Source organism: Symsagittifera roscoffensis, chromosome 7 (genome assembly GCF_963678635.1).
Source record: "Symsagittifera roscoffensis chromosome 7, txSymRosc1.1, whole genome shotgun sequence".
Classification (NCBI taxonomy): domain Eukaryota; kingdom Metazoa; phylum Xenacoelomorpha; order Acoela; family Convolutidae; genus Symsagittifera; species Symsagittifera roscoffensis.
The window spans coordinates 59,087,669-59,100,145 of NC_087068.1; the positions used below are offsets into that span (position 1 = coordinate 59,087,669).

A 12,477-nucleotide genomic window follows, 5' to 3' on the forward strand; every position below is an offset into this window, starting at 1 on the left:
TTAGTCCCGCGAAACTGTAAGGAGGTCCAAAAAAACACTGCCCTCCCTGAATGGTTTAACCTCCGGTTCATTGCATCGCAATACGCCTCAGAACCTCAATTACCAGCTGGCTACGAGATGGTAAGAGCAAAGGACCCGGATATCCAGCAGAAAGTCCACAACATGCATCGTCAAAACTCGCAGTTTGTCAAGATTTTCCATGTACGCTATAAATGGACGACAAGCTCGTCTTATCCAACACTCTACACAAAGCCATCAACAACAGAATGCACCACTACCACCATGGCAAATCAAACATGTTCACGGCGGCGAAAGACATTTGGTTTTTTATTGTTCACCGGAACATCGCGGCGATGGCGGAAAACTGAAGATAATGTATTGCGGCGGGTAAGAATCTTAAATCTATGTGTAACAGGAGAGATCTACGTTGAATTCCGGAAGCAAGGTAGCCAAATGAATCATTGCAATTGAATTTCTGTGGGCCCTTTAGCTATTTAAATGAATCTAAAAAAAAGCGTAATAGTAGCTGTCGACCGATTCTCGCTTTGGCCATCAGCGATGGTCTGCGGAAAAAACCACTCGGATAAAATTCTTAAGTTCCTTAAATCATATAAACAAACATGAGATGCGCGTGAGGAAAAACCGGAACCCTTGGATAAAATACTCGAACGGGTCCTCGGAGCGTTACGATTTTCGAACAATGCAACACTTAACAGTACACCATTTGAAGCACATCATGGTCGAAGGCAAACACGGTGTTGAGAAACCTAACCAAATAGTCATCGCTAAACAACTTGAACTGGTCAAACGTACTTAAATCTTAATCTGCCTGTTTAAATGAACGTGATCCGGTGGCACGAGAAATGTCTAATCCAGCACACACTAATTGAGGGATCGGGTCAGACTCGGAGTATTGTGACAGCACTCGAAACCACCCAATTCAGTTAACGGACGATCAGGCAATTAATCAGGACAACGAACCGTCGTCAAGAACGACAGCGGACCCTAGCACAGCGGCTGGACCATCGGGATTAGTGTTCCAACGAACGGGGGACCGATACATTACTCAATTCTAAAAAAAGTCGCGGAAAGCGTGCATACAATAAGGATGATTAATGGTCGCTTTCTTGAGAAGTCCCGAGTAGCTATCAGAAACACAACTACACCAAAGAAACGGGCCGCTGACAATATACCAAAACAGCAGACTCCGCAGGAAATTAGCCACCAAGGGCACTTATCAGAAAAATTCAGCTCCAACAAGAGTGCGAGTGCGAGCGAGGCAGAGAACGCAAAATTCAGTGGTACAGGCGACGGGAACGCGATCGGGGAAAGAAAGAAAGCGAGCGGCGGAGGTATTCCACGAGCCGAACGCACCCTCGGCGCAAACAACGAATGCGCCCTCGGGACAAACAGAAAATACCCATCCAGGCGACGAAAAGAAAAAACGGGGAGGAAGACAATACTCGAAAAGTAGTCAAGACGATATGGACTCATGCAGGAGCGGAAGAAAAAGAACGGCTGTCGGCAAAATGGGGCAGTGATGATTGATGACATTTCCTAAGGAGTGAACAGAAAATGTAAATAAAACCTCGGAGAGTCTAGGCAAAGAGCTGACTGGATTAGTCAAAAAATTAAAAAAATTTAGTTGCTTAGTACAAGTCAAAACATTCAATTGAGTACTTAAATTTCGAATCGTTAATTATTCATATCTTTTCATTTTTACAAAAAGGGAATGTCATAGTGGTTAAATTGATTGACTCAACTCATTTAGTTTTTGTTCATTTATTATCTGTCAATCAATTTCGATTTCATTCTGGTGCTAGAAACATCTGCTACCTTTGGTTGACCTCTAATTTGGTATCTTTATGACCTTGATACAATCCAGTTGGTTATACCAAAAGTCAAACCACAAAAGAGCCTCAGCAAGCTGTCTTTATTTCAATGGGATTTGTGAACTGGAATCTTTCATGACTCAACCACGAGGCTCTGACCTATTGCCTTCAATTGCTTCCACGTATACCTGATTCTTAGCGGTTATAAATAAAACGATTTCACACACAGCGATACATTAAGAAAAAATCGTTGAAAAGCTTTTTAAATTAAAAAAAAAATCTGACAAGGAAAATCAATGAAACATAACCAACAGACCGTTGGAAAGAGTCAATGAACGCAGTATACAAAAAAAAATTAAGAAGGAAATTTTTAAAGAAAACCGTATATGCCCTTCATTCGCCACGTTCATCGATTCTTAATTAACATTATCATTCATGACAACTAATTTCAATTTTTAATAAAGTGAAAAATTCACGTATCCGCTCGCTGATTTTAATCAGTCAATTCCGCCTCAAAATTTGCATATTTTCGCCGTTTCATTTAACTTGCAATCAAGATTCATCCAACTCGCTGCCGATTTTCGCCTGCTGCGAATCGTCGCTTGGTGCAAACTATTGCCCTTTATTAATGCTACGAATAGTGGTGTCATCCGGCATGGACCGACAAAACTCAGATATATATACATTGACACTTATGATTTATGTTGTTACATATGTTTATGATGTTGCATGCCATAAACATACATTTAGTCGGTCAATTGACCTTGAGAGATCTCATCTCGAACACAGACCGAATGAACGGTCAGAGCAAGAATAAACCTTCGCTTAAATTGGTCGTTTTATCTCGCTCCGCGTTAGCTTATCTGTTTGTCGATCCATTCGGATTCAGGAATCAAACGTTCATACATTGAGGTATGACACGTGGCTTGCGACGGATTTTCGCCTCAAGCCCAAGATCGAGCAATTACTAATTTGTTAATATCCTTAACATTGGCTGTACTTAATAGCTGGATCAAAAAGAACACTTCCAAAATGAATACTTTTTGTCGCAACAATTGCATCGCAACAATATTTGCGACTTAGGTTGGAAAAAAAATGAGAGTTCATACTATAACAAAAGTTATGCTGGTGTAATAAACAACTACAATACCAATTGCATCCCTGTCTTTACCTGGGGTCTGCTGACGTTGTACATGTTCACTTGATCTGCAGTCCAATTAGGCGACTTCTCGTGTGAACAGAAGAGGTTTTTCAGACTGTCCTTGAATTTCTTCAGCAGTTTCATCTCTCGTTTCTTCAAAGCCCCAATCTGAACTTCGTCGTGCATGTAATTCTATTTGCATCAACTCAACTTCCGAGACTCCTAACTCATTATAATAGTATCGACTCTCTTAATTACCAATACTCTCAGTTTAACGTCAACTCCCAATGATAAATATTGGGTTTCTCAACTTCATTTCTAGATGCTGACAAACGACTTCCATTTGCCCTTTAGGGCCTTGTTACCGATTTTCTCCCCCATTGCTATTCGTTACAAGATACAAAACAAGTATATGTTTAACTTTTCAAGTCTTCCTTTAAAGTGGGCCAGTTCGTAACAAGCTACCATAGGGGAGGTAGAATAGTTAACAACACCCGCCCTTCCCAACACTCTTCTCTCCCAACGCCAAAATCAAGAAATTTTCTGAGCGGCCAAATTGTCGGAATGATGATCCGATAACGATTATGAAATCTTCCGCAAGTTCGCTATATTCCGGCTTTTCCAGGAATTGTTTTCCGTATCAAAATTTCAACTATTCCGCTCGAAAGCGGTCGTAAAAAGTCTTCGTGAAAATTTGCCAAAAAAACTCGGACCATTTTTGTGACCTGTACATGGACAAATGGACATTAAGTGAAATTAATGTAAATGACCCAATTGAGGCTTTCAAGAATCTAAATGAATTCTGTGTGTTGAGTTATAATTTGATAGGACGTGACGTGAGTGGGAAGCAGCAGCAGCAGAAGTTGAGTTGAGTTGTGTGGTGGATGCCTGGTTCTTGATGTAGTGGATGGTGCACCTGCAGATGACATAGAGGAGGAAGGAGTGGTTGGGCACTGAGTAGTCTGCCGCCTCTTCCATGCACAGTCTGTCCAGTTGGGAGAAGAATGCGAGCAGAGCGGGCGAGAGGGAGTAGATGGCAGTGGACAGCAGTCTCATGTACTCACTCACACACTCGTACACTCTGACACACAACACAACACAACACACTCATTAACCACTTATTATTTACTCGGATTTTTTCAGAAGTTTGCGAAATGTTTACCTATTCGCTTAAATGCACTAGTCTTACGAATCTAGGCTGAAAAATTGACGTCTCAAATCCTTGTAGTTTTCGAGAAAATTTTAATGTTCATCCCTGTCAAGGAAAATCTGACAAGGATTTAAAAGGTGGGGTGGGGGGGTAGAATTCCCAAAACAAAACAAAGTTTTGGGAATAATGTTTTGTTTTGGGAATTCACAACAATTCCCAAAGCAAAACATTATTCAAGAACTGGAATAATAAAATATTCGCAGTCGGCAGGATTCGAACCTACGCGGGAAGATCCCATCTGATTTCTAGTCAGACGCCTTAACCACTCGGCCACGACTGCTTGATACTAAACCGTCCCCAACTATTTATAGACCACTAGTATTCTGACACTGCTTATATATTCATTCACTGCTGCTGTTCAATAAAAGCAAAATCCACAAAATAATTGCCATCCTTGCAGGGCGCTACAACTGCATGTAACAACTCAACACTACACCCAAATACCAAAATCCATACTATACATATTTACAATTGACATTACAAATGCCGGCTCTTTTCCAGTTCCCCCCCTTCAAACTCAATTTTGAAAAGTCTATTTAACGTTGTCACAATGCAATGAAATTTGGCGTGGTGAACAAATCGACAATTCTGAACAGATTTGTTCATCATACTTTACAGCGTAACTTCACGCATTTAGCCGTAATAACACGTAAAACAAATATAAAACTCGTTATTTTGAAAGGGGGGAAACTGGAAAAGAGCCCAAATGCCAAAGCTCGAAATTGATTTCATTTAGACGTCGTCTCGGTTCTTTTCCAGTTTCTTCCTTTCAAGCTGTAAAGTATGAAGAACAAATTTGTTCAGAATTGTCAATTTGTTCACCACGCCAAATTTCATTGCATTATGACAACGTTAAATATACTTTTCAGTATTGAATTTGAAAGGGGGAAACTGGAAAAGAGCCGTCGTCTCCGTAACATCGTTTTGACGCAGGATTGCGCCAACTAATGTTCCACGCGAGCCAATTCCACTGGTGGGAGGAGGGGGGGGGGAGAGGGGGGTTAAAAGAGGAAAGGCGGCGAAATAATAAGATGGGAGCTGTACCTCTCGGAGTAGGATGGTGAGGCGGAGGCAGCTGCAGCAGCTGTGAGGAATGAGGGACTGCTGCTACTGTTGTAGTTGTTGGTGTTGCTTCTGCTGTTCCTCAGTCGACACCCACACGGCAGCTCACCTACACAACACAACAGACGACACTCAGACAGACAGACAGACAGAGAGACAGACAGACAGACAGACAGACAGAAAGGAAGGAAGAATAAATATCAGCGGCTCAATCACAAACATAAGTACAGCACAGGCTGTTTTCAAAACACGTCCTTTATGAACCCTACAAATGGCTACAATTGTGATAGAGGAGGCGACTCCGGTCCCGGTAAAAACCAAGTGGGAGAGGAGAGAGGTGTCTAAAATAGAACAATTTACTAAATCAAATGCGCCGGTCGGCCCTTTCAAACCTGTTTCTCAAGCCTAATTAACCAGCCTCATTTGCGCCAACTTATTTCATACTTCAGTTGAAATTACCGAAGCACTAAATTGCTCAATTTTGAGTCTAGTATCTAGGGTCTTTTCGGTTATACCTCCCTAAATGAAAAGTCGAAATCAATTTTTTGTGCTAATTTGGATCGATATTACTAAGAAATGCTGGCTGTCAATATAGTACAGGACGAAACGAAGTAATTTCATCTCATTTAGCCTCAAACAGGTCTTTTTTCCTGTTTTTTTTGCCGTTTTCTTCATTTAAGTTTCACAAGTAGGAGTCCAAATGCTTTCTGAATAGCCATGTATTACCTTTTTTTTTGCAGTTTTCCGAGTTGATTCAAGGCTCTGGATATCTGGATAGCAGCCCGTCTTGTCGTAGTAATATTGATCCAATTTTGTAATCTTCTTACAAGTTTCTATTTCCATTTTCAGTTCAGTTTTTATTTTTCAGGGGGGGGGGGGGGGGGGGTAACCGAAACGACCCGCTTTCTATTTACATCAGGGACGCGGTTAGGTTCTTATGGCCCTTATCACACTTGTACCGAATCTTTTCTCAATTCAAAAACAATTGGGCTATTAAACCTTTTCACTTTTCAATAGGCAGAAAAATTTTGCCCAATTTTGACATATTTCATAAAGTTGGCTTGATTTTTGTTCACGCTTGTCTTTGCAGTTTATCAAATTTTCACTGCATTTAGTGCTGATGAAGCTACTACTATAGCGACGGTTTGAAACAACCAAATAACCTGGACTAAAACAACGATCTCGAACTCGTTTCTCTCAAAATTGGTGAGTTTTAGACAAAAAAAGACCAGGACAAATATTATTTGGAATTTGCAAGCTTCTTTTCGGTGCAATTTATTTTGCAAAAAATAACACCAAGATTATACCGTTAAAGCCGTTCAATTCACTTGGTTTGAAAAGAAAAGGTGTTTGTGCCTGTTGTGATTGTGTTTTAACGTAGTAACCCTCACCTAGCAGCTAATTAGCTGCCAGTCAGTTGTGCTTTATACGGAGGTCATAGGACTTCGCTTCACTTTTGTTCCCTTTAGACAACAGTCAGTTGTAATTCAACACAATTACTTTTATTCTTTTAGGTTAGCTTAGTTAGCTTTAGTATACCAGTGGTATTTGAACACCTCTTAATATGGCGCAGTCAACTGATTCGAATCTGCGGGGAACTCCCGCCTTTTGGCTGAACCATACTGTGGAACCACCTACCCAATCGACTAATTGGATCGACCAGTTCCACCTGGCCATCATCGCCAAAGAGAACTTAGACATAGATATCCTGAAAGAGAAGTTGGGGTCGGAAACGACAACCCATATTATAGAAACCGCCCAGGATTCAGAAAACGAAACACGGTAAAACCAGGCAGGCCAGAAATAAAGAATAAATGCGAGTCTACGAAATTTCGGAGAAAAGGATTTTAGACGAGAAACGAAAATTCGGAGGGGGGGGGGGGGGGGGTGAGGAGAAACGAAGCAGACAAGAAAGTAAAATCCATCCTTTACTTGGCCTTAGTAGCCGAGGGAAAAAAGTGTTCCCTCGAAAACACTCAAGGGTGAAGGTCTTATCCATTTCCTTCAAAGAATTTTTCGACCTTTTGAACGCAGCATTTGTCAAACCAGTGAACATTACGTTTGAACGATATAATTTTTTGAGCCGAAAACAGAAGGACAGAGAGTCCTACGAACAATTTTGGGAGCATTATCTGATTTAGCTAGACCTTGCAAAAACAGTATTAATGCAGAACGGGAATGGATAAGAGATGTATTCATATTCAAAATGAGAAATCGCGATCTCCAACGAAGACTCTTATCTGAAACGCTAAATCCAGTGGATGCACTGAACCAAGCAATTATCGATGAGAAAGGTTATTACAACCATCTCAAACTAACGAACATGACAAGGGCCAATAACAACAACAGCGTCAGGGTCTACAAAATTTATATTTCAGTAAAAAAGGAACCAAGTCTGAATAAAGAAGATCCAAAACCTGTATAAAATGTGGAAATGCTTTTACCAAAAGACATTTGAACGTTTGCCTAGCAAAAGAAATATTATCAAAATTGCAAATACAAAGGACGCTATGGAAGACTCGACAAATCAAAAGGAAGAAGGCCAGTTGTATATAAGGTAGAAGAAAATATAAATAATCAATTGTCCATATTCGACAGGGGACTCACAAATGAACTCAGAAGAAAATTTACGTGGAGTGATAAATGCCTGGACAGAAGAGGGAACAAGTGACAACGATGATAACTCGGTGTTAAACATACGAACTATCTACGATGACAATGGCATCGAAACGAAGAAACTTGTAATTATCGGATTATGCGAGGACGCAATACTAAATATGAATATTCCAGTGGATTCAGCTAGTCCAGTAAGCTTGCTGAAACAGAATGCGCTACATGAGCTGAAATTGAGAGTCCCACAACTAAAAATTCTACCCGTTGACAAGAAAATCCATGCACTCTATTGCGGTTTCACTAAAGATACAATAAAATTCATCGGGAAAATCCAACGGATGCATTTCAGAAGAAACTCCATTTTTCATCACCACTGGACACGAGAGGAACATCTTGGGAAACGACAACTTATCCCGATTTGTAATAGAAATTGCGCAGAAACAACCGTTACTTCCGGTGAACACCGTATCTCTTCCGGATTCGTGTAAGTCTTATGTCCATTCGAATACAATTCTTAACATGTACAATAATATCAAAGGCAATTTTAACAGAGTAGGAAAAATACTTTTGGATAAAAAGATTAGACATTTCTATTCTCCGTTTAAACTAATTCAAACCAAAGGTAGAAGAGTTCCTTTGCATTTACTGGAAAGCGTAAAGTCCGAATTGAATAAAATGGAAAAAGAAGGGCACATTGTGAAATTAAATAAATGCGACGAAGACTGTTTCATAAGCCCAATCGTAATTACAAGAAAAAAGGATGGCAGTATTATATTGCTTTAGACTCTAAACTCTTAAACGAGCACGTATTTGAAAACAAATATCAAATGCTAAACATTCACAAACTTATAGACAAAATCGCTCTCCAACTCTCATTAAAATTTAGGTGAAGCGTGGTTCAGTAACTTAGATTTAAAAACCTTACAGCCAGTTACAACTATGCGATGATACTAGTAAACAATCCAATTTTAGCATAGTAGGGGGCAAAACCACCGGAACCTATCGATTTTCAACGGGATTCTATGGGTTGGGAGTTATGCCAAACGAATTCCAAAGAGTAATGGAATCTTTATTAAAAGATATTCCGTTTAGCAACTACTACATCGATGATATATTAATTGCCTCAAAGGGTTCTTTAGAAGAACAAAGCTATCCTTGGGAAAATTTTAAACATCCTAGAAAGCAAAAACATGGCAATTATGTGGGAGAATTGTGCAATCTTTCAAAAAGATATTGAATGGTTGGGGTTCAAGATATCGCACACAGGATTAAAACCATTGGTTGGGAAATCGGATTCAATAAAAAAAACTTCCAAACACGAACATTTCAGAAGTAAGATCATTCTTTAGTTCAATAAACCAGTTTATGAAATTCCTCCCTAATCTGTCAACACTGAGCTCACCGCTACGTCCTTTATTAGTTAAAAAAATCAGCATACCATTAGGATGATTCTCGCACGAAGCCTTCGAAGAACTAAAAAAAATATATTGCAAAAATAACGATCATTTGATATAAAAAGGAAATCAAGACTGAAAACAGACGCCTCGAATAACGGCTTAGGGGCTACATTAGAACAATGAGATGGTGAACTTTGGCTAAAAATTGCATTCGCGTCTCAACATATGAGCTAGAACTTTTGTGAATGGTTTGGGCAACAGAACATTACAAGAATAATTGATATGGCGCAAGGATTTGATATCGTAACGGATCATAAAGCACTGTCATCGGCATTAAACGCGAACCAGAGCAATAAAACGATGCATAGTAGACTGACCCATTGGGTAAAACGACTCTTGCCGTTTAATTTCAAAATCAAACATGTCCCAGGAAAAGAAATCGGATTTGCCGATTTTTTGTCGAGATTGCCCTCAGGACAAGCCCTCCCAACCTCTACAACGAAATTACTACAACGAAATTGTGATGGCAACGGTTAACAAGATTTTAGAAAAATTTGCAGTAAATAGTGACTGTAAAAAGAACAATTGTATAAAGAACGATTTGTTGATTGATAATCCAGTGGATGTATACAGTGTAAATAGTATAACTAACTTGGATTGCGTAAAGCTTATGGTCGGAAACAACGAAAAGCTACAATACATCCAACGGTCATTCTTCGCGAATTTTCTTAATTACGTCACAGACACACTGCGAATTTGGAATTCTAATCACTCGCGTTCAGAGTTTTGTACGAGCAGTTGCATTCCATTTAACCTTTCCAAATTTAAATTCAAAAAAATTTTTCATCGGACAAATCTTACTTTTCCGTTTTAATACCTTCAATATTTTCATTTTTTTTTCGAAATTAAATAAAAGAAGATAAAGCCAAATTTATAAAATTTCAAGTCTCAGTACAATTGTTTAAATTACCACTTCGTGAGGAAAATCAATGCGACATTATGCACGAAATACATCAGAAGTTACTTACAAAGTACAAGGAGAGCAAAAAATATCTTCATCTCCATTAGTTTTCACGTACCATTGTTCGAACAAACTCATCAGACTGATGACAGCCGAAGACAAAATCCTCAAAGACGTAAAGAAGGCGGTGGAAGAACAAAGACCGCTGGATAGATTTGAAGCGTATTTGAAGACTTCCAACGGGATATTCATGTGAAGGAAAGAATAGTATTTAACGACAACAAAATGATCGTAACAGCAGTCCTTAGATCTCCTTTCATGGCAGTTACACAAGCCCATCCAGGACAGTTCGGGATGAAAGCACTGGCGGAAAACATTTGGTGGCCGCACTTATACCGAGAAATTTATCACCATAAGAAAAACTTTGCTGATTGTAAAAGCTGGTAAGAACCTTAAAGTCATTCTGGGCTCGCAAAATACGCAGAAATTATCAGATTTATCAGAACGTAACGAAGAAATAAATCTGGATTTTGCAGGCCAATTCGACAAAACGTGGGGTACATCGAAACATTTACTTTTATGTGTAGATAGGTTCACAAAAGTTCCCTCGGCTAAGGTAGTAAATAATACTTCAGCTTCTTCGATACTTACATTTCTGACAGATTACTGCAACCTTCACTGATTCCCGAAATCAATCAGTAAACCATGGGTCGTGCTTCCTTTCAAAAAGAATTCAAAAACTTCTGCGATAAGAATAATATTTATTTATTTTATGTACGGTGAGAGATCATAGAAACAACGAAGTTGAAGAAGGTCCAATTTATACAGTCAAAGCGAAACTTATGGCAATGTCGTTTAACGAACCCAAACCGACTTTAAATGCAGCGATCAATAAAATCATTTGGAATCTTCATTCAACGAAATAACCATCCATTGGATGCACACCTTTTTCAAAACATTTCAGTAGATCACATAACACCTTCTGGAAATCCTTTGATTTACCCTAACGCCTTCTGGAAAACACGCCATTAATTTAGATATAGGGAAGTCGATCATGTCGAAATAGAGGGCCCAGGACTGGGAGGCAAACGACAGCACAGAGGACGGATACCTGGAGGAAACTATGCCAGACAACAGAGGATATGAGAGCGATCCAACAGACAAAACAGAATAAATAGTACCGAGAAGCCCATTGTCTAACCCCTTCACTCAAGGAGGTAATTGGTATAGAAAGACAGTGAACAGAAGGGAAGGTCAACCGTACATTGAACCCCTGGGCGGAAAACCTATCTCAGACACAAAACACACGGTAACCCTAGATAACGGCCACGTACTAAGTAAGTCGGTTCTAGCTTTCAAGAAAAACCAAGCATTAGCTCCTAAAACATGTTCGTCCGTCCCGAATAGTTAAGTTATTAAAAATGAATCAGCAGGAAAGAACAAAAACTCACCCAGTAAAAAAAGGACTCTAATGAAGCAGGTCCTACCTTCAAGCAACCCATCGGGCTCTACATCGACGAAAAGGAGGAAAAGAAATGTTTCCAACACCAAAGGTTTCTGTTACGTTAACTCAGACTTATCATCGTCATTAGATTTAGACCATTGGGAATACGTCTTAGAAGACTACCTGGGCACTGACTTTGGGGTTAACTCAATTCTCAGTCTTTCATTCGTGAACAGTATCTGGCGATTACTCAGCCTTGGACTATTCAGCATCAAGTCCGGGCACGAGCGAGAGCCCAATCGCTATGGAGAGTTCTCAGGAGAAGCCAACAGACTTAGTACAAGAAACTCCCTCATACAGCTCGTCCCGTCCGAGAAGGAACCCAGAAACTCAAAATTTAATAGAGACAGAGAGAGGCGCTTCATTCAGCATGTGTTACCATTGGTTGCGGCAAAAGACGTTGTGGACTCAGAAGAGGAACAGTTGATTGCATTTTCCTCAAGCAACAGATGCCAGGCCTCCAGCACTTTCGAGTCCCCCTCGGCATTCCTGACACCTCTGGAGGACATCCTAGTAAGACCAACCTAGTAAGACGACTCAAGGCTCTCACTCGACAACTTCAATGGACCCGAGACTCGCGGTGTTATGCTCATCTGTCGAAGAACTCCCATTGGAGGATAAAGAAGATGGGGGAGCGATATTTCGTCATTATAAGATACGGAAACAAGAGCAGAAGCAGATCAAATATTTTCCATCAAACAATTAATTCAATAATTTAAACCCTCAAAACTTGATTAGAGTGATTATGTACCGTTTT

The 12,477-nt window shown here is 39.8% G+C and overlaps 1 protein-coding gene and 1 non-coding gene across 2 annotated transcripts in view; both read right to left on the reverse strand.

Annotated features, from left to right (window-relative positions):
- LOC134852100 (uncharacterized) overlaps nt 1-12,477 on the reverse strand; it is a 59,826-nt gene that overhangs the window by 14,286 nt on the left and 33,063 nt on the right. The window contains exons 15-17 of the mRNA XM_063868379.1: nt 5,228-5,354; nt 3,862-4,054; nt 3,004-3,165 (exon numbers count right to left, since the gene is read on the reverse strand). Coding sequence (XP_063724449.1) covers nt 3,004-3,165; nt 3,862-4,054; nt 5,228-5,354 — 482 coding nt within the window. The remainder of the gene's footprint in view (nt 1-3,003; nt 3,166-3,861; nt 4,055-5,227; nt 5,355-12,477) is intronic.
- On the reverse strand, nt 4,382-4,463 carry Trnas-aga (transfer RNA serine (anticodon AGA)). Its single transcript has one exon. It is a non-coding gene; the product is annotated as a tRNA-Ser (tRNA).